Source organism: Rhinolophus sinicus, linkage group LG06 (genome assembly GCF_036562045.2).
Source record: "Rhinolophus sinicus isolate RSC01 linkage group LG06, ASM3656204v1, whole genome shotgun sequence".
Taxonomy (NCBI): Eukaryota; Metazoa; Chordata; class Mammalia; order Chiroptera; family Rhinolophidae; genus Rhinolophus; species Rhinolophus sinicus.
This window is the reverse complement of record NC_133756.1, coordinates 117,435,403-117,460,533: the sequence shown is the minus strand read 5'-3', so window position 1 is coordinate 117,460,533 and position 25,131 is coordinate 117,435,403. Positions and strand designations below refer to the sequence as shown.

The window sequence follows — 25,131 nt, the reverse complement described above, 5'->3', positions numbered from 1 at the left end:
TATGCACCTCTTCCCTTTAAAAAAAAAATCCCTTCATACTGTTTTAGAGGAGTTTGGGGAAAGGTGTGGAGATAAAGTCTTGTGTTAAATGTGTGGCCTTCCCCACCTTTGAATCTTTAGATCCATGATAACCTTCATTTAATGAACCTCCTTGAGATTCCTGGATATTTGAAAAATATTTTAAAAATTATTTTCTTATTAATAAACTACAAGTGATAATGAGCTGATCTGTGGAATGTAATTTTATTTTCAATCTTAGGATGAGGCATTATGGTGTAGTGTTAAAATCAAGCAAGAATTTTTGTAGTTAAAGAGGACTGGGTTGGGAACGCAACTCTTCCAGTCTGAGTGAGATACATTAATCTTTCTAAGTGTTTACCCATCTATGAGTTGAGAATAATGCCAATCTTATAAGGTTATTGTGAGGATTAAATGAAATTGGGTATTTTAAAGTGTAACATAACATATGTATTAAAAAAATGTTAGCTCCCATTCCTTGCAGGTATTTTATGAAAAGCAGTGTTTTACTTATTTACACTATTGCAAATGAGCTGTTCCAAATAAGCGAATTAATCAATTAACTGAAACTTACCCCTTACTATATAGAAATTGACTAGTTTTGATGACTTCTTAAGTATTACACTGAACATAAGTTTTGCATTTGTGTTTGATGACTCCAAGGTAATCTTTGTGAATATCACTTTTCATATAATATTATAATATAGTTATTGCTTCCTGGGCTATCCCTATATTAGGTGGCATCAATCTGCTATACTCTGTGAGTTTTTAAGTCAACATATTGTAACTTTTTTTACTGCCTTCTTTGCTGGATCTTATTTTATCAGTAATTCTTCACTCTTCCCCGCCTCATCTACTCTTTTAATTTGGTGTTTGAGAAACAGTGTAGCAAAGTTACACTAAAAGAGCATCCATCTCCCATCCATGTCTTTCTATTCCTTCACTCTTTTATTTTTGTTATACTTACAACTAGGTGACATTATGTTACATATTTGTCTATGTCCTATTTCTCCCATAGAGTAAAAGTTGTTGAGGGACTTTACCTTATTCATCACTGTATTCCCTAGTGTTTTAGAACAATGTCCGGCATGTAGTAGGCACTAATTAGTATTTGTTGAATAAGTGAATGAATGAATAGATCTGGTTCTAATACTGGCTCTAATACCATCTTTCTTGAGCCTCAATTTCCTTATAAAACAAAGTTAATAATAGTACTTATTTCCTAGAGTTATCAGGATAATTAAATGAGATGATTTATGGAAGGTGCTTGATTTAGTGCATATGAGCTCACAGTAAATGTCACCTAACATTATTAACTTTCCAATCTTCTTTGGTAAACCTTTATAAAAATACTTGGATTAGATGGGGGTTCACCTAATAAGTGAAACTGGTGAACTTTTTAAAAAAATTTACAGACTTTACCACATCTTTGTTTTTGTTTTTTTCCCTTCTGAATTGTCAATCGAGAATGAATAGTTGAGGTTGTCACGCTTGTGATGCTTATTAAGAGGGCATATCTCCAAAGTCATGTATGAGCCATACCATGAGATTTCAGGCTCAGAACCTTAGATTTGTGCTACTGTGTTTAAGAAATAAACATTTAAAATAAATTCTATTAAAAATAAGACTCATTCATTCCACAAATATTTATTATCTGCTTATGTTCCAGATGCAAAACTGTACTCTTTTAATTCATGTGTACGCATTGCTGTTAGTTTTGTTATTTCTTGGACAACTGAGTGTGGATATGACTAATAGATACTCTTTGGGATTTTTATTTGACTTTTGTTTTCCTTTTGCTGGTTTGCTGGGTAGTTGGATTTTTTTTGAAATCGCTGTAAGGCTTTTGACATTATTGCATTCACCTTGTATTTCTCACATATCCTTTGTAAGTCAACTTAGGAATTATTTTAGGAAAACTGACATTTACATTAAATATAATTATTTATGAATTTGTGGACTTGATTCAAATTTAAATAGGTCCTGTATTTTCAGGGTAGACACATTTACACCCGTGTTAATGTGGTGCCTTCATTTTAAGTGTAACATCGGTTATAGCACTTATATAAACAAAGCAACAGAATATGGCTTTATGCTTTCATGTGCTTGATTGATATTTTTCATTTTATCCTTAGGGTGCAAGTCCCAGCACTCTTAAGGAGTTTTTGTGAGTGCTAGAAGGTCAGTAATTTGACTTATGGCCTGAATAAACACTGTTTGGTTCACTTGGTTTCCCTGCTGTAATAAGTAACTTTAAAAAGCAAGTAAATTTTCTTCAAGGTGGATCTCTAAATTTGGATAACCCCTTTTCAGATCAGCAGTTAACTTGCAGACTGACATCTCAAAATATGTTTTATAATTTGTATCTATAACCTAAAACATCCTCTTTAAAGACACTAGGTTTTGTTGTCTTAATGTTAGAAGCCTACTAATTTCTAGTTATATTTGATACAAGTGTGCAGGCTTCCCCTTCCCTTGCCCATGACAGACATTGCTAATTAATTCGCATACTTCCTTGCCAAGCCTTGGCGAAGCCTCCTCTGTGCCTCCGAGTCCTCAGAAACGCTGTGCTCCAGGAAGCTGCTGCCAGCAACTCGGACTTGGCAACTGTGCAGCCTAATTGCCATCACTACCCCCGTTGCTTTGGCTGTGGTAGTAGCTATGAGTTCTTTGGATTCTCAGGGGTATCAGAATTTTGGGAAAAAGGTATCTAAAATTTTTTAATGAAACAAAAATGGAGTACATTAAACTATATACTTCCAGATTGATTTCATCTATAACATCTTTACTGCTATCCTTTTAGCATTTATTAAGTAGTAATAATAAACTATTAATACTAATAAGTACCATTTGTTGACTGCCAAATATTGACCACCTGCTATGTGCCTAGCACTATGTTAGATGCTTCACATCATTATCTCGTTTAATCCTTATAATGATTTGCAAGGTAGATATTATTATCCCTATTTTATAGATGAAAGCTGGAGCCTAGAGATTTGAACATGTCCAGGGATCTGCCGTTTGTCAGTGGCAGAGGCAGGATTAAGCTTAGGTTCTTCAGACTCTTAGGCTTCTGGTCTTTTTACCATATTGGTCTACTTCTTTTCAGTTTATGTGATGGCTGATGGGTGTTTTGTAATAAATGCTATACAGGTATTTGCTGATCAAATTTATGTAGAAGTATGCTGGTCAACTCTATATAGGTGCTTGCTGGTCAAGACTTGTATATCTCTCTTGACTCCTCAAATAATTAACAAACTCCTTAAAGTAATGAACGTGTACTTGTGTCTTTAAGTATCTGCAACACTAAAAATGTATAATAATGATATAGCCAAAGCTTCTTTGAGATGTAAGTACTGAGTAAAGACATACTCAGTAAATTTTGACTGACTGATTTAACTTCAGGTCTTCTTTAGGACTGATATAAAAATGAAAAAGAATTTCTCCCTTAAATTCTTTAGATTTTTCACAGTTTTCTGTCCTTGGTACAAGTAATGTTGGTGAAAGAGGAAAAAGATACTGTGCTCTGTTTTGGGGTATCATTACACCACATTATACTCACCCAAAATAAAACTGATATTACAGATTTGTAAATGATTTTTGTGTTTTCAACTGTAAAATAGGGATAATAATAGTATCTGTGTCATGGGATTGTTGGGAGATGTAAATAAACCCATGCATATTAGCTCTAGGAGCTAATCTTGGTTCTTTTCCTTAAGCCTGCCATTTCCATACTCCAAGTCCTGTTGATTCTACCTCCCCAAATCATCTGAATCTGATCACTTCTCCTTTTCTATCATTGCCTGGTCTACTGCAATAATAGCTTCTTTACTAGTTTCACTGCTTCTACTCTTGCCTCTTACTACATAATAGCTTGAATGATCTTATAAAATAAAAACCAAATTTTGTTGTTTCCCTACTTAAAGTCATCCCATGGCTTCCCATTATACTTAGTATAAAATCTAAATTCTTTACTCTGGCTTACAACAAATTTGGTCTGGCCTCTGCTTACTTTCCCAACCCCTCCTTGCCCTATATGCTTTTGCTACAATCGCTTGCTTTCTGTTTTTTAAGTACATCAAAGTAATTCCTACCTTAGGACCTTTGATCTATCCTGTTCTCTTGGTTTGAACTGCTTTGTCCCAATGTCATTTACTGTTTTCTAGCCATACTGGCTAAACTTGAAGTCTCTTTCCTGCCTTTTATCCCTATGTTCTCTGTATCAATCTGTTAGCAACTCCTGTTGGTTTTATCTTTAAATAAATTTAGAATCTGTTAACTTTTCAGCACTTCTACCATGAACACTTTGCTTACCATCATCTCTGCTTTATTGCAAAAGCCTCTTAATTTGTCTCCCTGTTCTACTGTCTCTGCCCTACTGTACTTTTCACTTAGCAGATAACTTTTTTTTTTTAACTGTTTTAGATTTAGAGAAAACTTGAGAAGATAGTACAGAAAGTTCTTATGTACCTTGCATTAAGGTTCTATTCTTAACATTTTACATTAGTATGGGGCATTTGTAAAAATTAATGAACCAATATTGATGCTAAAGTCCATGGTTTATTCAGATTCCTTTAATTTTTAATCTATTATCATTTTTCTGTTCCAGGATACCACATTACATTTACTTGTCATGTCTTCTTAGGCTCTTCTTAGCTGTGAAAGTTTCTCAGACTTTCCTTGTGTTTGATGACCTTGACAGTTTTGAGGAATACTGGTCAAGTATTTCGTAGGATGTCCCACAACTGGAATTTGTCTAGTATTTTTCTGATGATTAGGCTAGGGTTATGGATTGTCAGAAAGAAGACCACAGAGGTAAAGAGACTTTTTTATCATATCACATCAAGGGTATATACTATCAACCTGATCTTACACCAGCTAGTCCTACATTACTGCTCTGAATCCGCCCCTACTACTCTCTATCTTATAAATTCAATTTGTACGTTAGGTCCTTGATGTTTCTTGAACATACCAAGCTTGCTTTTGCCTCAGGGTCCTTGTATTTACTGCTTCCTGTGTCACTGAATGTTCTTCCTCTGGGTAGCAACATGGTTCACACCCCTTGGTTACTTCTAGTTTCTGTTCAAATGTCACCTTCTCAGAGTAATCTTCATTGAATACTTTATTAAAAAATCCCATTATCCTTTAGTTCCCACCTTTTTTATTGTCTCTTCCAACATGACCTATAGTTACTTTTTCTTTGTTAATTGTTTCTCTCCCCCTACTAGAATGCAGTTCCTTGAAAGTACAAACTTTGTCTGTTTTGTTCATTCCACTGTCCCCAGCATCTAGAACCATGCCTGGCACATAGTAGATGCTCAACAAATATTTATAAATGAATGACTATCTAAATTACTTTGTAGAAAGATTGTTCTGCTTTATATTCCCTAAGGAGTGTATGGAAATGCTTACTTCACTTTACTTTGCATAGCATTGAATGTTGTCTTTTAAAATATTTGGTTCATAAAATTTTTTCTTTTAATATTTTTAGGTGTAAATTTCTTTTTGTTGAATTGTTTCTTCATCTTTCGTAAGCTATTTTTGAACTAACTGCAAGTCTAGATACATTAGTAGTATAATAGATATATGAAAATAACTTATTTTCCCTTTCTTAGGTTATTATAGTGACCACATCACCAAGTTCAACCTTCGTGCCCAACATTCTCTCCAAATCCCATAACTATGCAGCCGTCACTAAGCTTGTACCAACATCAGTCATCGCTTCCACAACCCAGAAATCCCCGGTGGTGATCACTGCTTCACAGTCCGCTCTGGTCAGCAGTAGCAGCAGTGGCAGCAGCAGTTCTACGCCATCGCCTGTCCCTAGTACAGTTGCAGTAACAGCTGTGGTATCTTCCACACCGTCTGTGGTCATGTCAACAGTAGCACAAGGTGAGTGGTGATGCGCCGTGTAATTCTGTCCCTGTGGTATACAGGAATTTTGAAGAAAATGGGGGCGGGGGGTGTTTTTCTGCTTTGGGTGAGAAGGTACCTCCTGTTTCATCAGAGATTACCACTCTCCCTCCCCTAGTTTGAGAATGTCAAGCAGTGGGTCACTCAGGATTCTGATATTAATATGCTTACTACAAGATTATTTTTTTCAAATCCATAGATTAATATATTATTGCCTTTTACCCATGTGAATAACATTTTTTATTAATTTGGAATTAAAAAATATGTATTTCATTTGGTGTCATACTTCATGTAACATTGCTTCATTCATGTTATTCTATTTTTCTATAATCCAGGTACTGTTACTATTGCATAATTTATTAAATTATTCCCTTAATGTTGGATATTTAGAGTATTTCCAGGTTTTGATATTATAGAATTAACTCTAGTGAACATCTTTGTGAATTTAAATTGAGCCCTCTATTTTCTTAGAATAGGCTCTCAAGAGTAGGATTACCAAATTAAAAGGTTGGAATGTTTTGGTAGAGTTTGCTAAATGACATTTTTTAGCTTCCTGAACTACATCATGATGGAATATTTTGCTAGTATGTGTTCCACTATTAAGTCCTTGTTCTTCCTGTTTACAAGAAAAGGAAGGGGTATAATATCTAGGATTAAAAAATTTTGAATAGCATACTATTTAACCAGTCAGTTGTTTAATACCTGATTTTTTTTCTTCAATTTCTATGAGCACAAGACAAAACACAGGTAATATTCTTATGTATCTTCTTTCCCCTATATTTACCTGTTGTTTGATGTTTTTCGAGTTTTATTCTTCCCCTAGGGCTCATGTTAAAACTCTTAAGTATTTCATATTTATTCAAAATTACCAATGTAACCTGAACAATATAATTCCTTCAAATACGGACTATTATGTTTGCTTCACTGGTATTCACAGCAGCATATATTCTTTTGGTCATTCAAATGTTTAATAAATTGTTACAGAACCCCTGGATTGTTAATATCTAAATTGAATTGCAAAATTGGATTAAGTTATTGAATGACCTTGTATAAATCTGCACTAACTGAGTGATTGATTGGCTTTTAACAATAAGGAATCATCTCACAAAACCCGAAGTCCAAAAGCAGAGAGGTTCCAGTTAAGTTACCTAGTTTGTCATTGGAACCATCGAGGAGTTTATTTTTACTTTCTTCTCTGCTTTCTTTGGTGCATCAACTTTTGTGCCAGATAGCTCCCATTATGGTTGCAAGGTGAGTGCAGCAATTCCATGTATTATGTCCAGATATGACAATGGGCACAGGAAGAAGTTGTTCCCTGCTTTGGGTTTGTTTTATGAAAGAGAAAATCTTTCCCAAAAGTCCACAGAAGGACATTCCCCTCACGTCTTGTTGGCCACAAGTGTGTCATAGACCCTGGCCTAAATTAGTTCCTGGCAAAAGGAATGGGGCCACCATGACTAGGTTAGATCAGTTAGGAATTGCCTTAAAGTACATGCCAGTGCCCAGAAACGTGGATCCTCTGGGGGAGGGAAAACAGGCTTCAATTAGAAAGGAGAAAGAGCAGAGGGGAAAGAAAGTTAGGTAGGCAACCAAGAGTGTATGCTGCATTAGATTATTTAATAAATGGTTTTAGAACAATTGACTTTTCATTTGGGCTTATGTATTACAATGAGATTAAATTGGTTGATAGAATTGTTCAAATTATCCTTATCTTTTTTTTGTCTACTTGTTCTATCAATTACTGAGAGAAGAGTGTAAAACCTACAGCTGTAATTGTGACTTTGTGCATCTCTCCCTTTAACTCTGTCACTTTATGTTTCCAATATTCTGGACTCTGTTATTAGGTGTACGAACATTTAGGATTGTTACATTTTCTTGATGGATTGACCTCCTTTTCATTATAAAATATTGCTCTTCTCTGGTAATCCTCCTTGTTTACCTTTTCTGATGTTAACGTAGCCATTCTAGCTTTCATATGATTAGTGTTTGCATGATAGTGTTTATGATTAGTGTTTTTCATTACTTTTAACCCATCTGTACCTTTGTATTTAAAGTGCATCTCTTATGAACATTGTATAGTTAGGTCTTGCTTTTTTTTATCCAGTATGACCACCTCTGCCTTTTAATTGAAGGATTTAGTCCATTTACATTTAATGTAAATATCAATATAGTTGAGTATAAGTTTACCACATTGATAATTGTCTTTTATTTGTCCTCTCTGTTCTTTGTTTCCTTTTCCCTCTTTTTTCGTCTTTTGAATTTATTGATGGCTTTTTAAAGATTCCATTTCATCTCTTCCATTGGCTTATTGGCTGTGCTTTTTTTGTTTTTTTAAATAGTTGCTCTAGAGTAGGGTTCTCAACTGACATTTTGGACCCGATAATTCTTCGTTACAATGTTTATACAATGTTTAGCAGCATTCTCAGCCTATACCTGCTAGATACTAGTAGTACATCCCTTGTTGTGACAATAAAAAAGTATCACTAGTGATGGCCAAATATGGGGGGGAGGTTTGGAAAAAAATTACCCTTGGTTAAGAACTCAGCTCTGGAGCTTGCAATATGCATTTTGGATTTATAACAGTTTTTCATCAAGTAATATACTACTTACCATATTTTGTTACAATCTTAGAATAGTTCACTTCTATTTCCTCTCTCTCATCCTTGTGCTGTAGTTACTCATTTTAATTCTGTGTATGTATAAACCCCACCTTGCATGATTATTATTTTTGCTTTAAGTAGTGAATTTTCTTTTAAATAAATTACAAAAGAGGGGGGAAAAAAACTTTTATATTTACCAAGGTGTATTTTTCCTACTCTAGCCCTGGGGTCAGTGGAAAGTGATAATCAGAAGCCAATCTGGGTGCTAGATGTGTTTATTGCTAGTGTTTGTGTGCATGTGCACGTGCCTGTATGTACATTTATACACACACCCACACGCTTACATCTATATTCTGTATGTTGAAAACTATGGGGTCATACTGATGCATCTAATTTCAATGAAAAACACTACTTGTTAATTCTAGTTTTTCCTTTCTCATCTTTGATAGTGAAAAACCTAGCTTCCATTATCTTTTCATATGTTCCCTGATGTCATCAGTCTGCCAGTACGTAAGCACTCTGTCATCGTCGTCGTGCTGTTGTCGTTGCCCCACCTCCTTGCAGATGCCTTCCTCACTCCACCCCGGCTCTGACTGACACCCTGCAGACCACTACCTCACCCCACCTGAGTTCTGACACCTTCCCGATTCACCCTTTTGCATGGATGCCTATTTCACCCTGCTCAGCTCTGACACCTGTGCCTCCCACTCGGAAGTCTTCTTCATCCACTTTGGACTATCATACCTCCGTAGCTACCCCTTCCCGTGGACATAACTGCTTAAGGTTTGAGACCGTTTGCTAGGTGGCTCATAGTCATGGAACCCCTCTTTATCCTACTTGGGCTCCAACAGTATAGGCACGCTGTCCCCTGAGCTCCCCATGTGGACACCTTCCTCATCTCACTTGGACCCTGACTCCCATGGTAGGCCATTCTCTGCAGTGGGCTCTGACACGCCATGCTTGGTCAGTCTTCTCTTTAGCCGCCTAGTTGTCCATTTTGCTTTGCGCTACCTGATGGCTTTAGTGCTGAATTGTTTGGAAGAGGAAGAGGACCTTTTACTTGTTAAAACAAAGATAGCAGTTTGTAATAGATACGCGTGACCAGTTGATTGTCTTCTCTAACCTTCCTGAAGGTAGGGACTGTTTCATGGATAGAAAATAGTTTCCCAACGATATAGCATATAGAATCTGCTCAGTAAGTTTTTATTGAATGAATAAATATTCATAGAGATGAAGTACATTAATCAGATAATACAGCAATTACATGTTTATGTCTTGAAGGCATGATTTGAACACAATTTTCTGATTCTAAGTCATCCTTACTGTTTTTGCATCAGATAGTTTTCCTATACAAAAGTACATATATGGAGAACAGAGTTTAGTTAAGGACTTACTCATGTATACAGTTTACCTTGATTAATACAAAAGTTCATTGTGAATGTAATATAAAGGTTAAAACCTTAAAAATAATACCTTTCACTTGTATAATACTTTATGCTCATTGAGTCATGAAATGTTGCCAAAAGGGGCTCCAGAGATAATTCAGAGCAACTAAGCAGTGTAACAGACACATGTCACCAAAATACTAATATTCAGGGAAGGATGAGGGTGGCTGATGTAGGAGCATGTGTAAGTAATGTGAGTAAGTCCTTCATTTTATAGACAAAAATGTGACTACACTTTGTCTACCTTTAAAGTATTTCTCTGTGATCTTACGTGATCCACACAGCAACCCTTAGACTTGCCGGGCTAGGAAAACTCAATCAACATAATGGGAAGCTGAGACCCAGAGAGCCAGAGTGACTTCTCAAGGTTTCTTCTCCATCTTTATCATTCTCCAGAAACGTTTTACTTAAGAATGTGATATTATTTAAACATTTTTCTGTAATGCAATGTAATTGTCATGATGAGGGTGTGGTGGAAGAAGGTAGGAAATAGCCTATACTTGATAATTAGGCTATTAATTTATCACTTTCTTTGTTTCATCGGTGCTCAGAAAGTTAGTATGCTGAGTGAGTGAATTATATTCCAGGTTCTTTCTGTTAGGAATATTAATTTGTTTACAGATAATAGTCCTATTGTGTTGTTGATGAATTATAAGATTATTGATGACAAATCTGGGAGAGGAAAAAATTTCTCTAAACATAGATCTATAGTGGAAGTTATTGGTATTCCTTACCTATACATGCATTCTTGCTAATATTAGTATTGCATTGAATAGAAATGTCTTAAAACCGTATATCATCAGAATTGTTTTGCTGTGAATACATTGAGTATGCCCACTTGTAACTTTTCATATGATTATTTACTGACTCAGAGTTTTTAAGAAATGACTTTAATTGATAGATTATTGGAATGAGAAAGCTACTTATGCCATGTTTAAATTGTCTCACTAGAATCTGAAAAGTAATATTTGAAAAAATGTATTACAAATAAGATTCAAAACATACATTGCTTTGTTCTTGTATTACATTGAGAACCTGTATTTTCTGACAGAAAATCTATTGAGAGACATGTGTGAGGCTATCTTGCCTGATACTTTATTTCTTTCATTCTAACTCTTCATTAAGGGAAAATCAGTTTTTTTGAGTATGACAGCAATGATGCCTCCCTTGCAGAGTTTGGGAACGAGGTATCAAATATGTAAAATATCACAAGTTATATCTGACACTAGGTGCTTAATGTATCATTGCTTTTATTGATTTAACCCAGTCTGTATTATCTACTACAATAACCAAAAGTATTACCTACTACAGTAACCAGAAGTAACTTTAATTATGCTTTAGTATTAAATTTTCTTTTTCCTTACTCACCTACAGGTGTATCTACATCAGCAATCAAAATAGCATCAACCAGACTTCCTTCCCCCAAAAGCTTAGTGGGTACCCCAACTCAGATTCTTGCACAGTTTCCTAAACAACATCAACAGTCTCCTAAGCAGCAGTTACATCAAGTGCAGCAACAGACTCAACAACAGGTGGCCCAGCCTTCTCCAGTATCTCATCAGCCACAGCCTCAGCAGTCTCCTTTGCCACCTGGTATCAAGCCTACTATTCAAATCAAACAGGAGTCAGGTAACTGGGAAATGTTTACAAGATATAAGATATGGTAATCCTTCTCCAATCACCAGTTCTTTGAAGACTGCTTATATGTGGATTTACTTCCATATACAGTTTCCTCAAGAACCAGATTTTTAAGTTCCAAAATGTATTTTGAGCACCTTATATTGAGAATACTTATATAGAGAGAACTGGAGTTTGGGGATAGAAAAGGGATAAAAAGCAGCTTGCACAGCAGAAGGAGTTTTTTGTTTTTTGGTTTTTTTTTCAATGAATTCTCTGGAGAGATAAAGGCTGAGGAAACAAACCCAGGTTTTAGAATTATACTCTGGGGCCCATTGGGGTTATGGGAAGTGGGCAGTGGAAAAATTAGTCTCGGGAGTCTTGTGTTAGAGGGCAGTTCATATTTATGAATACGGCATAAAATTGTCATGAGCAGAGGTGATAAGATTATAGGACATTGTGTACAATGAAGAAGTTTGTGGTTTGTGGCATAACAAATTAGCTGTTTATTGAAAGCATCTCCACTATGGGTACTCAGAGGTAGGAGTCAACTACTGTAAGTTATCAAATCATAAAAGCATTAAATAGAAAGGCAGGAGATACAAGGAAATTAAAAAGCCTCCTAGCATACTTCATGTCTTTAAGAAAAGAAAATGGATTTTATTTCCTCTAACGAATCTGGACTCTTTTTAGTCGTAGAACGGGAATTTGGGAGGATGCTGACATTTTCAGTTTGTTTTGTTTTTTGATAAGAACATTGAATTTATTTTTCTGAGATACAATTAACATATAACATTGTGTTAGGTTTAGGTGCACTACATAATGATTTGATATCTATTTATATTGCAAAATGATTACTATAATAAATTTAGTTAATATCCATCACCATACATAGTTACAAACTTTTTTTCTTGTGATGAGAACTTCTAAGATCTATTCTCTTGGTAACTTTCAAATATACAATAGAGTATTGTTAACTCTAGTCACCATGCTGTACATTACATCCCCAGGACTCATTTAATCTTATAATTGGCAATTTTTACCTTTTGATCACCTTCACCCATTTCAGCCAACATCCCCACTGTTTTCCTTTGTTTGTTTAGATTCTACATATATATATGTATATACATATACTTATACATATACATATACATATACATATACATATACATATACATATACGTAGACCATACAGTATTTATGTTTCTCTGACTTACTCCACTTAGCATAATGTCTTCAAAGTCCATCCAAGATGTTGTAAATGGCAAGAATTCCTTCTTTCTCATGGCTGAATAATATTCCATTGTATCTATACACCACATTTGCTTTTTCCATTTATCCATTGATGACACTTAAGTTGTTTCCATGTCTTGGCTGTTGCAAATAATGGTGCAGTGAACCTGGAGATGCAGATATCTTTTCAAGATAGTCTTTTCATTTCCTTCTGATAAATACCCAGAGGTGGAATTGTTGGATTATATGGTAGTTCCACTTTTAATTTTTTGACCTCCATACTGTTTTTCATACTGGCTGCACCAGTTTACATTCCCACCAGCAGTGCACAAGGGTTCCCTTTCCTCCACGTCCTTGCCAACACTTGTTATTTCTTCTCTTTTTTATACTAGTCATTCTAATAGGTGTGAGGTAATACCTCATTGTAGTTTTGATCTGCATTTCCCTGATTAGTGATGTTGAGCACCTTTTCATGTACCTATTGGCCATTAGTATGTCTTCTTTGGAAAAATCTCTGTTCAGATTCTCTGCCCATTTTTCAATCAGGTTGTTTGTTTTTTTGTTGTTGAGTTGTATGAGTTCTTTTCATATTTTGAATATTAACCCCTTACCAGATATACGTTTTCTCCTAGGAGTTTCATGGTTTCAGGTCTTATGTTCAGGTCTTTAATCCATTTTGAGTTGACTTTTGTATGGTGTAAGATAGTGGCCTAATTTCATTTGTTTGTATGTGGCTGCCCAGTTTTTCAACACCATTTATTGAAAAGACTATATCATTTTCCCATTGTATATTCCTGGCTCTTCTATAGTAAATTAATTGCCCATGTCTGTATGGGTTTATTTCTGGGATGTCTGTTCTGTTCCATTGATATAATGTGTCTGTCTTTATGCCAGTACCACCCTGTTTGGATTACTACAGCTTTGTAACATAGTTTGAAATCAGGAAGTGTGAGTCCTCTGGCTTTGTTCTTCTTTCTCAAGATTGCTTTGGCTATTTGGGGTCTTTTGTAATTCCATACAGATTATAGGATTGTTCTATTTTTTAATGAAGAATGCCATGGAATTTTGATAGGAATTGCGTTGAATCTGTTAATTGTTTTGGGTACTGTGGACATTTTAACAATAGTGATCATTCCAATTTATGAACACAGAATATCTTCCCATTTATTTGTGTCTTCATTTTCTTTTATCAGTGTCTTACAGTTTTTAGCATACAGATCCTTCATCTCCTTGGTTAAATTTATTCATAGATTTTTTTTTAATACAGTTGTAAATGGGATTGTTTTCTGAATTTCTCAGTCTGATAGTGCATTATTAGTGTATAGAAACAGCTGATTTTTGAATATTGCTTTTGTATCGTACAATTTTACTGAATTTACCTATTCTGACAGTTTTTTGGTGGAGTCTTTAGGGTTTTCTATATATAATATGTCATCTACAAATAGACAATTTTATTTCTTCCTCTCTGATTTGGATGCCTTTTTTTTTTCTTGCCTAATTGCTCTAGTAAAGACTCCCAGTACTATGATGAATAAATGGTGAGAGTGGGCGTCCTTGTCTTGTTCTGAAAATGGATTTTTAATCATCTCTTTGGAGCAGCAGGGGTGGAATATACTAGAAAGTTTTTTGCTTTTGTGGGGACAGAGTCCCGGAGAGCAGTTTCCAGGCTCTCGGCCTCATGTGGCGAGGTGCTGGCTCAGGTAGTGAATGACCATCAGCTGTGATTGGTTGGCCATCATCTGTAACTGGTTAGCCAATTGGCTACTGATGTAACTGCAGGGCTGCGTTGATTGGTTGGTTGGTTAGTAGGCAGAGAAGTGAATGGCGGACTGCGGATCGTGTGGCTACTAACTGCGTGTGTCTCGCCCGGCCTCCAGCGAGACTATAGTGGTATGACTCCCCTACCTATGGCTCCGTGGGTATTCCTTTTTGGCCTAGGCACATCCTGCATTCTTATGTGGGGAGCGGGAGCAGAGACCGGGCAGGCCGCCCTGCACATTACATGACTCAGTGAGCAGGGTATGGTGCTGGCCACAACCTACTGAAGCATGGTGGAGCAGTTTCTGTGTGTGAAAGCTCAACTTCAGGAGGCCCATGAGAGCAACAGCAGGAACGGGAGGCACGGTCTGCCTGGGAGACTCAAACCTCCAGATGGCATGCAGCCCTGTTGGCCAGAGCAAGTGTCATCTTCCTTTTGGTAATCTGCTCCTGCCGTGGGCTCCTAGAGTTGTGGACATCTTACACAGAGGCCTCCACCCACTCAGACACCTGGCATGGTGAGCAAGATTCCAACCAGGTAGGAATGGAGTCTGACTCTGGGCAGGAGGACGTGTGGCCCCCACACAGTGTGTGGTGCCTGGTGGCCACTGTTCTCAGGAGTTGGACCCCCAAGGAGGGATGGAAGGACATGGATGGCTCTCTAGCCAGCGTGGAGAGGGCCCTGCAGGCTCTGGCTGAGCGGTTGCCGGAGGAGGAGAAGGCTACAGCCGGCCGCGTGGGCTGGATGTTCCTCACGGCCTTGAGTCTCAACTCGGAAAATGTGCTTAATGAAATGGCCCAGGTGCCGGACCAGGTGTCCCGCTGGAAGCCCGGGTCCGCCTGTTAGAACAGGGGCCCCAAGGTGGAGACTCTGAGGCAGAGGCAGAGGAAGCAAGTGGAGGCAATGTAGCTCCCAACCCCCAAGCCCGGCCAATCTTGAAGCAAAGGGTAAAACGTGAGCAACCTTTGGGCCCCGGAGGCGTTGCTGCTGGCAACCCAGCTGTCGTGCAGGGAGGCCTGCGGAGTCTCTGCTCCTGCTCCCCACACAAGAACGCAGGATATGGTGAGGCCAAAAAGGAACACCCACGGAGCCATAGATACGGGAGTCATACCACTGCATTCTCGTTGGCGGCTGGGTTGGAGAAACAGGAAACAGCAGTGTCGTGCGGGGGACCCTGCTCTCTGCGCCATTTGTCGTGCACGGAGGCCTGCGGGGTCTCTGCTCCCACTCCCCACACAAGAACGCAGGATATGGTGAGGCCAAAAAGGAACACCCACGGAGCCATAGGTAGGGGAGTCATACCACTATGGTCTCACGGGAGGCTGGGTTCACTGGACGTGCGACCTGCTGTCCGTTTTTCTGCCAACCAACCGACGACTCTCCTCCACTCTCCTCGACTCTGCTCCTCTGCTCTCTTCCGCTCTCCTCGGCAATCCTCGGCTCTCCTCCGTAGCTGCAGCAGTTACATCAGCGGCCAATTGGCCAACCAGCCTCAGCTGACGGCCATCCACTACCCGACCCAGCACCCTTCCACGTGAGGCCGAGAGCCTGTAAACTACTCTCTGGGGCTCTGTCCCCACACCAGCTGTGACTGAGTTCACAACCTACACCCCATACACTCCCACTGAGTTGCAGGAGCTGGGGAGGCGGTACCGACAGCGCCCTGGAGAACCAGTCTCGGCTTGGCTATTACGTTTATGGGATGAGGGAGCAGACAACATTCTCTGCTCCCTAGCTGAGATGGAAAAGCTAGCCTTCGTGACAGTGCATCCGTCCCTGCGACAAAGGTTACAAAACTGCCATAGGTTGGCCCACAACCAGGGCAACCATTCTCTAATGGCGTGGCTCACTGCTGCGGTACGCACCGTATGGGAACAGGCTGGCGAGCTGCCAGACACTGAGTCAATGGCAGTCATATACAGAACTTACGCAAATAATCCGTGAAATGGGTATGAGACATGCTATTTTTAACCTTAACATGCAGGACCCAGATGACAAGCTTTTTACTGCCAGCATGATTGGTTGGTTGGTTGGCAGGCAGAGAAGTGAATGGCGGGCTGTGGATCATGTGGCTACTACTGTGTGTGTCTCACCCGGCCTCCAGCGAGACTATAGTGGTATGACTCCCCTACCTATGGCTCCGTGGGTGTTCCTTTTTGGCCTCACCATGTCCTGTGTTCTTATGTGGGGAGCGGGAGCTGAGACCCCGCAGGCCGCCCCGCACAACACATGACGCAGCGAGCAGGGTCTCCCGCACAGCACTTTCCTGTGGTTTTACTGGAACAATTTGAGTGTTTTATTTTGTTCTGTTTTCTTAGTGCTTGCTCATGGTATTTTAATATGTATGTGTAAGTTATCCAGTTTTGATTTTTTTACCACATATTACTGTATATTTGAAATAATTATCTTTATAGTAAGGAAGGGAGATTGCAGTGTCTCTAATGTTGGTTAGCATATAATACTGCTGTATTCCAGTTTCTGAGGTCTGTTTTGGTGACTTTATTTGTGAATCATTTATTTTTGAATAGAGAATATACTTATCAAAAACTGAAAAGTATAAGTTATACAGCATAACTTGTTCTCTATCTGTCCAGTTTTCCCTAATCATTAAAAAAAGTATTTGTTTCTTATGTATTTTTAGAATCTGTATATACAAGCATTTAAATTTAAATTTGTATCCTTTCCTTTTTACACAGATATAGAATGTAACACCTGCATCTTGCTTTTTCCCCCCTCCCTTAACAATGTTGCTTGGAGATCTTCCTAATGCAGTCAGTACATAAAATTAAATTGCCTCTGCATTCTATATTGGACATACTATAATTTATTTAACTATTCCCTTGTAAGATTATTTCCAATCTTTTGGGACTTTTCCAAGCATAACTGCAATAAACAAGACTGTACATAATCATTTTGTATGTCTATAAGTATATGTATGGGATAAATTCCATGAGTGTGATTCCCAGGAGACTGAGTCCCAGGAGTGGCAAAGATAAAATAATTTAAAATTTTGATACGTATTGCCAGATAATCTTCTATAGAGATTTTCAATTTATACTCTAACCAGTAATGTACATGAGTCCCAGTTGCCTCACAGTGTCCTGTTCCCACCAGGATATTATTAAACGATTGGATTTTTCCAATCTGATAGGGGAGGGCATTATCTCAGTGTTGTTTTATTTTCATTTATTGAGAGTGGGTTTGAGCAACTCTTTATGTATTTCATTTTTTGTATACTATCTGTATTCATTTTCCATTTTTATACTGTGGTCTTTTTTCTGATCAATTTCTATGAATTCATTATATATCAGGATAATTAGCACTTGTGTGTTTCATGATTTACAGAGATTTTCATCCCAGTTTTTCTGTCTGTTGACTTCATGTATGGGGACTTCTGCTGTGCAAATCTTTTTTGTTTTATGTAGTTGAATTTATCAGTGTGGTCTTTAATGCTTCTAGATTTTTAGTCACAGTTCACATTTTTCACATTTAAATCTTTTGAAATTTATCTTAGTGTTACCAAATGTCTGCTTGCCACTGGTGAGCCGATGATTGAGAGACCATGGAAAGAAAAGGAGGATTATTCAAAATGATGGCATTTTGGGAAGATGGCGGACTCCTGTCTCAAAGGCCATCTTCCCCCTTCCTAGAATGGCCAGAAGGTTTTATAGGTGCTTAAGAAGAAGCAGAACAAAAGAAAGGGGTAGTTAGGCAATTCCTGGGTGCTGACAGTCCAGAAAAACGCCTCCTGGGGATCTGGTTTGCTTCGAGATAATGTTATCTCGAACCTAGTCTTAGAGGCGATCATCTGGTGGAAAATTGCAAGGGAGTTGCAGCCTGGTTATCGGTGTCCAGAGGTCTAAGAGCTGAAACAGTTTCTTTCAAGTTATTGTTCTGGCGATTAACAAGATTAGCAAGGTATGCATGTAACCTTAGGAAAAGCAGAACAGTTGAATCAGGGAGGAGGAGAAGGAAACAAAGAAAATAATAAAAAAGAAAAAATAAACTAGTTGTTAAATCTTGAAATGTATACGGTCACCCTTACAGTAGTATGAGGTATGGATAATATAGTATGTTGATAGTCATAGGGAAATTGGTCTGCAGTTTTCTTTACGTGTGCAATCTTTGTGAGGCTTTACTTTCTTTTTTTATTTTTTATAAATTTTTATTGGGGAATATTGGGGAACAGTATGTTTCTCCAGGGCCCATTAGCTCCAAGTAGTTGTCCTTCAATCTAATTGTGGAGGGTGCAGTTCAGCTCCAAGTCCAGTTGCCATTTTCAATCTTTAGTTGCAGGGAGCACAGCCCAGCATCCCATGCGAGAATTGAACCGGCAACCTTGTTGTTAAGAGCTTGTGCTCTAACCAACTGAGCCATCCGTCCGCCCCTCCGGAAGCTCAGCAGCAGCTCATTGTCTTCAGTCTAATTGTGGAGGGTGCAGCTCACTGGCCCATGTGGGAATCGAACCTGCAACCCTGTTGTTCAGAGCTCGCGCTCTAACCAACTGAGCCATCTGGCCGCCCCATGTGAGGCTTTACTTTCACTGTTAAGTGTGCTTCCAAGAGAGAATTGTAAAGTTTTCCATTTTTAAAATGCTCTGGATTTAAAAAAACAAAACAAAACAAAAACAATTTTATTGAGGTATAATTCACATACCATTTAATTAAGTCATTTAAAGTGTTTAATTCAGTCGTATTTGGTATGTTCACAGATATGTGCAGCCCTCACCACAGTCGATTTTAGAACATTTCATCACTTCAAAAAGACATCCTGTTCCCTTTAGCTATCATTTCACTACTCCCGATGACAATCTCTCCAGCCCTAAGCATCCACTAATCTACTTTCTGTCTCTATATTTCTATATTCTGGATTTTCATATGAATGGAATAATATAATATGTTGTGCTTTGTGACTGGCTTCTTTCACTTAACAATGTTTTCTAGGTTCATCCATGTTGTGGCATGTACTTCATTTCTTTATATGGCCAAATCATATTTCACATTTTGTTTATCCATTTGTCCATTGATGTACATTTGTATTTTTTCTACCTGTTGGCTATTACGATTAATTCTGCGGAAACATTCATGTATGAGTTTTTGGGTGTTCATTTCTCTTACATATATACCTAGGAGTGCATTATTGAGTTGTATGGTAATTATGTTTAATTGTTTGAGAAAGTGCTAGACTGTTTTTCAAAGTGGCTGCACCGTTCTACATTCCCACCAGCAGCTTAGGAGGGTTCCAGTTTCTCTACATCCTTTCTAACACTTGTATTTTCTGATTTCTTAAAAAAATTCTACCTATCCTAGTTCGTGTGATGTGGTATTTCATTTGGTTTCGATTTGTATTTCTCTGATGACTAATGACGTTGAACATCTTTTCATTTGCTTATTGGCCCTTTATATATCCTCCTTGGAGAAATGTGTATTTACCTCTTTTACCCACTTTTTAATTGGGTTTTCTGTATTTTGCATTATACAAATCTTTTTTAATATATATATTTTGGATATCAAGCCCTTATCAGATATATAATTTGCAGATACCTTCTTCTATTCTTTGGGTTGTCTTTTCATTTTCTTGATGATACGCTTTGAAGCACAAAAGTTTTTAATCTTGACGTTCAATTTATTTTTTTCTTTTGTTGCTCATTCTTTCAGTGTCATATTTAAGAATCTTTTGCCAAATGTCAGGTCATAAAGATTTATCCCTGTTTTTTCCTAAATGTTTGATAGTTTTACCTTTTAAATTTAGGTCTTTGATCCATTTTGAGTTAATTTCATTATGATGTGAGGTAAGGATCTCACTTTATCCTTTTGCATATGGTTATCCACTTGTGGCAATACCATTTGTTGAAAAGAATATCCCCTCACCAAATGGTTTTGGCACCCTTGTTGAACATCAGTTGACCATGTATATAGGTTTATTTCTGGGCTCTCAATTATATCCCATTAATTTATATGTCTGTTTGCATGCCAGCGCCATACTGTTTTGATTACCAGTGGTTTATAGTAAGCCTTGAAATCAGGAGGTGTGAGTACCCCTATTTCGTTTCTCTTTTTTAAAATATTGTTTTGGCTATTCAGGGTACCTTGCAGTTCCATATGAATTTTGTAATCAACTTGTCAGTTCTACAAAGAAGTCAGTTGAGATTCTGATAGGGATTGCATTGAATCTGTAGAACAGTTGAGGAGTAGTAGCATCTTAACAATATTTAATCTTCTAATCCATGACCATGGATGTTTTTCCATTTATTTAGATTTTCTTTCATTTCTTTCAACAATGTTTTGTTGTTTGCAGAGTATGAATTTTGTTCTTCTTTTGTTAAGTTTACGCCTAAGTATTTTATTTTTTGAAGCTATTGTAAATGGAATTGTTAATTTCATTTTTTGGATTGTCCTTTACTGATGTGTAGAAATGCAACTGATTTTTGCATGTTGATTTTGTATCCTGCAATTTTGTTGAAGTCATTTTTTACTTACAGTAGTATCTAGCAAATTCCTTAGGATTTTTTAATATGAAAGATGATGTCATCTGCAAATAGAGATAGTTTTTTCTGTTACAATTTGGGTGCCTTGTATTTCTTGCCTAACTTCCCTGACTAGAACCTCTAGTAAAATGTTGAATATTACTGGCAAGAGTGGACATCATTGTTTTGTTTTCTGTTCCTTCTAGTCATAGAACTTCCTTTAGTGTCTGTTGTAAGGCTGTCTGCTACCAGTAGATTCTGTTTTTATCTGGTAAAGACTTTGCTGGATATTGGATTCTTGGTTGACAGTTTTTTTTCCTTTGAGAACTTTGAATGCATTATCCTACTGCCTGCTAGCCTGCGTTGTTTTTGCTGAGAAGTAATTGTTAACTTTAATGCAGTTCTCTTGTAAGTGGTAAGTTGTTTTTCTCTTGTTGCTTTCAAGGTTTTTTCTTTGTCTTTGACTTTCAGCATTTTTAGGATGATGTGTCTGTTTGTGGATCTCTTTGGATTTATTTATCCTATTTGGAGTTTATTGAGCTCCCTGGATGTGTAAGTTACTGCTTTTTTAATAAATTTGGGACGTGTTTAGCCATTATTTCATTTTCTCTTTACTCTCTGTTCCTTTTGGTAGTTCCATTATATATCTATATTGGTGCACTTAGTGGTGTTTCACATTTCTCTGAGGCTGTGTTCATTTTTCTTCATTCTTTTTCTCTCTGTTCTTCAACTTGCATAATCTCTTACTTATCTATTTTTGAATTTGTTAATTATTTCTTCTGCCCATTCAAATCTATTCTTGAGCCTCTCTAGTGAATTTTTTATTTCAGTTATTGTACTCTTCAAATGCAGTTTTTTCATTTTTGTGTGTGTGTTTGTTTTTTTTTTGTAATTTCTATTGCTGTATTAATATTCTCTATTTGACGCCACTTTGTCATTATACCCTCTTTTACTTCTATAATCATGATTTCTTTAGTTTTGTAAACATTATAATGGCTATTTTGAAGTATTCTCGTTGTTGTTAAATCTGATATCTGGTCACTTGAATATAGGCAGTTTCTGTTACTTTTTTCCTAGTGAATGGGTTATATTTTCCAGTTTCTCTGTATGCTTCCTAATGATTTTTGTTGGAAACTAGACATTTTAGATGTTTATATTGAAATTTTTTGTACTACATATAACTGAGTACTGGTTCCCCCCCCCCCCCATTGTTGTTTTTATTTGCTTGGTTATATGTTTCGTGACAAGATCAATTATTTTAGTGACTACATCAATTATTTTAGTGAAGTTAAGCCTCTGGTGTTATTCCTCAAGGAGGTACAGCTCTGGGGATGCCCACAGTTATTCTGAGACAGTGGTATCGGTATTGCTCTCTTCCTTTTGTCCATGATCACACTCAGCTGTTAAAATTCTATTAACTGATTGCTCTATTGATTTCAGCAAGGCCGTGGAGCATAAGTTACTCAGTACAAACTAACCTAAATTGTGGCTTCTTTGAAGAAATAGTTTCAGAGGTCTATTTTTGATACTTGTTCTGACCACAGAAGGATTCTTCTCGCTTCCTTATTCCTCAGTTTTTCTCCTGTCCTGCAAACTGTGTGGCCTGTAGTTCAGAGTGTGTTTTCAGTAAATCCATGAATCTCCTTTCTTTTATCACATCTTCCACTGTTCTTGAGAACACCCTTAGGCTTGAATTGAATTTCTCCATGCTCTGTTACAAATGAAGTCAGTTCCTTTGGGAAGAGATTAGGAGTTACCTGTTTTATGACTTATTTCTACCTTCAGGCAGTTCTGGAGCTCAGGGGATTGGGTTAGGAGCATGCTTCTCTGAATGACATCCCTGCTCTAGAAGCTAAGCACTGAGTGAATGAAGGCAAGTAGAAGGGAGGGCAGCAGCCTGAAATCTTCTCGGCTTGCTTCTCCTGGTGGTGGAGCCACCGCCTCACAAGCCATGGCCTTGGTGATCAGGACCCCAGTATTCTCAGTGGCACCGAGACCAAGGGCGAGCCTTTGTTCCATGAATTGGGTGCTGAACAGAAGAAAGGAGCGCCCACCTCTTGACTGCACTTGCCCAGGGTTTAACACTAGCCATAGGTACCTGGGGGCTGGACAAGATAAGCTGAAGTCCTGTTGCTTCAAGTGCAGTTGAAGAAAACCCTACAACTGGAAGCTGGAGGAAGAGGAAACCCTGTGTTCTTGACTGAAGCAGGTCTGGAGAGCAGTCTTGACCTTGCTTGTAATGGGTTGAGGATGGGGGGAGGAGGAACCAGTCTTGGTTGAGATACTACAGATCTTGCCCCTCTTACTGAATTTTTCTGCATTTTCTTGAATAGATGATTCTTCATTGATCCTTGGGTCCATTTCCAGAGCTTTTCATTGGTTTTATTACTTTTATCAGTTTCATTGTATTAGCGAGCAGGTTGGTAGATCTCTTCATGCTCTCTTGTCAGAAGTCGATCTCTGGAGTAGTTTTTATTTGTTTTTAATTGAGATATAATTGACATATAACTGTATTAGTTTTAAGTATACAACATAATGATTTGATACAGGTTTAGTTAACATTACTTAACATCTATCACCACACAGGTACACGTTTTGCACGTGTGTGTGATGAGAACTTTTAAGAGGAATGGTTTTAAGTACATTGGAATTATCTTAAAGGACTATAGAATTGTCATGTGAAACTATCTGGGCCTGCTGTTCTTTGAAGAAAGGGGGAGCTCTTAAAAATTTGTTTTTCATGTCTTGGCTATTGATGCCCGACCACTGCAGTGTACACCTGAAGCTGAAGCTGAATAATACTGAATAATATCGAACTATAATTTAATATATATATAGTCACAGGATGTGGAGTACAGCATAGGGAATAGAGTCAGTGGAATTGTAACAGCCATATGCAATGTCAGAGAGGTAGTAGATTGGGAGAGGGGTGGTTAACACTGTGAGGGGTGTAAATGTCTATTACATTATTTTGTACACCTGAAACTAGTAAAATTTGTTTTAAGGAAATTTGTCTATTTAGATAGCTCTCTTTTCCGAGATCCGTTTTGATAGTGTTTTTCTAGAATATTATTTATTTGATCCAAATTTCATTTGTAGGAGTAAGCAAAGTAGTTTGCTATGATTCTCATAAACTTATCACTGTCTTTGGTTACTTCTTTGGGGACTTCTTTTTATGTGCCTTAAGCATTACTGTAATTCATTAATGAGGTAATACTGGAAATAATTTTTCCTCCTAGAAGAAATCACTGTTTATGATTTATTGTAGTCAGAATTACTTTATTTCTATAATAATAATACTTTATTGATTGAATTCTTGCTATGTACTAGGTGCTTTACAATTTTGATTTATTTAATCTTCACAATAGCCCTAGAAGTTATGTGCTAGTAGTATCTTTATTTTTTTGGATGCTGAGTCATAGAGATTAAGTAATTTGCCAAGTTATGCCTAGATGTCATCATTTTAATTTTTTTGTTGGCTACAAGAAATTTAAAATTACTTAAGGCTACTAAATAAATAGATTTGTTTACTTCCTGATATCTCAACCTAATCACCATCTAAAAAGGTAATAAAGTTTTTAGTTTTCTATGGAGTACATTCTATCCCCTGAATTATTTCAGTGAAGTTAATGGGGAAAAAGTGTTACCAAATTTTCTTCCTCAGTAAATTATAAGTACTTAAATTTGTAGTTAGCATGAAATATTTCCTTTAAATGGACGTTGTACATTTGGAAAGTCAGTATAACAATTATAACATTTAAATAAAAATTTTGAAAAATGTAAAAAATAACCTCACCACTGTAACATTTTTATTTTATTTTTACATATTGCCTTCAAATTCTTGTCCACATGCATATTTTTGTATGTGCAATAATAGTGTATCCTTTATTTTGTATTTGACAAAGTGAGCTATTAAAAGTACTTTTAAAAGAAGTCAATTTAAAAATAAAGGTTCAAAAAGAAAATGTTCTTGCTCCTTATAGTTTTCAACAGCCTTTATAGTTTAAGTGGTTAGAGAAATATTTGGTGTAAGTGGGAATATATAAAAGCTACATTAATATTTGTTCTTGTCTTCTTATC

The 25,131-nt window shown here is 37.1% G+C and overlaps 1 protein-coding gene across 16 annotated transcripts in view; it reads left to right on the top strand.

The window, feature by feature from the left end:
• The window catches only part of EMSY (EMSY transcriptional repressor, BRCA2 interacting), a 91,359-nt gene that overhangs the window by 20,994 nt on the left and 45,234 nt on the right, over positions 1-25,131 (top strand). For all 16 annotated transcript variants that reach the window (XM_019726433.2, XM_019726437.2, XM_019726435.2 and 13 more), the window contains 2 exons: positions 5,634-5,910; positions 11,351-11,605. In XM_019726433.2, the coding sequence (XP_019581992.1) occupies positions 5,634-5,910; positions 11,351-11,605 (532 nt within the window). The remainder of the gene's footprint in view (positions 1-5,633; positions 5,911-11,350; positions 11,606-25,131) is intronic.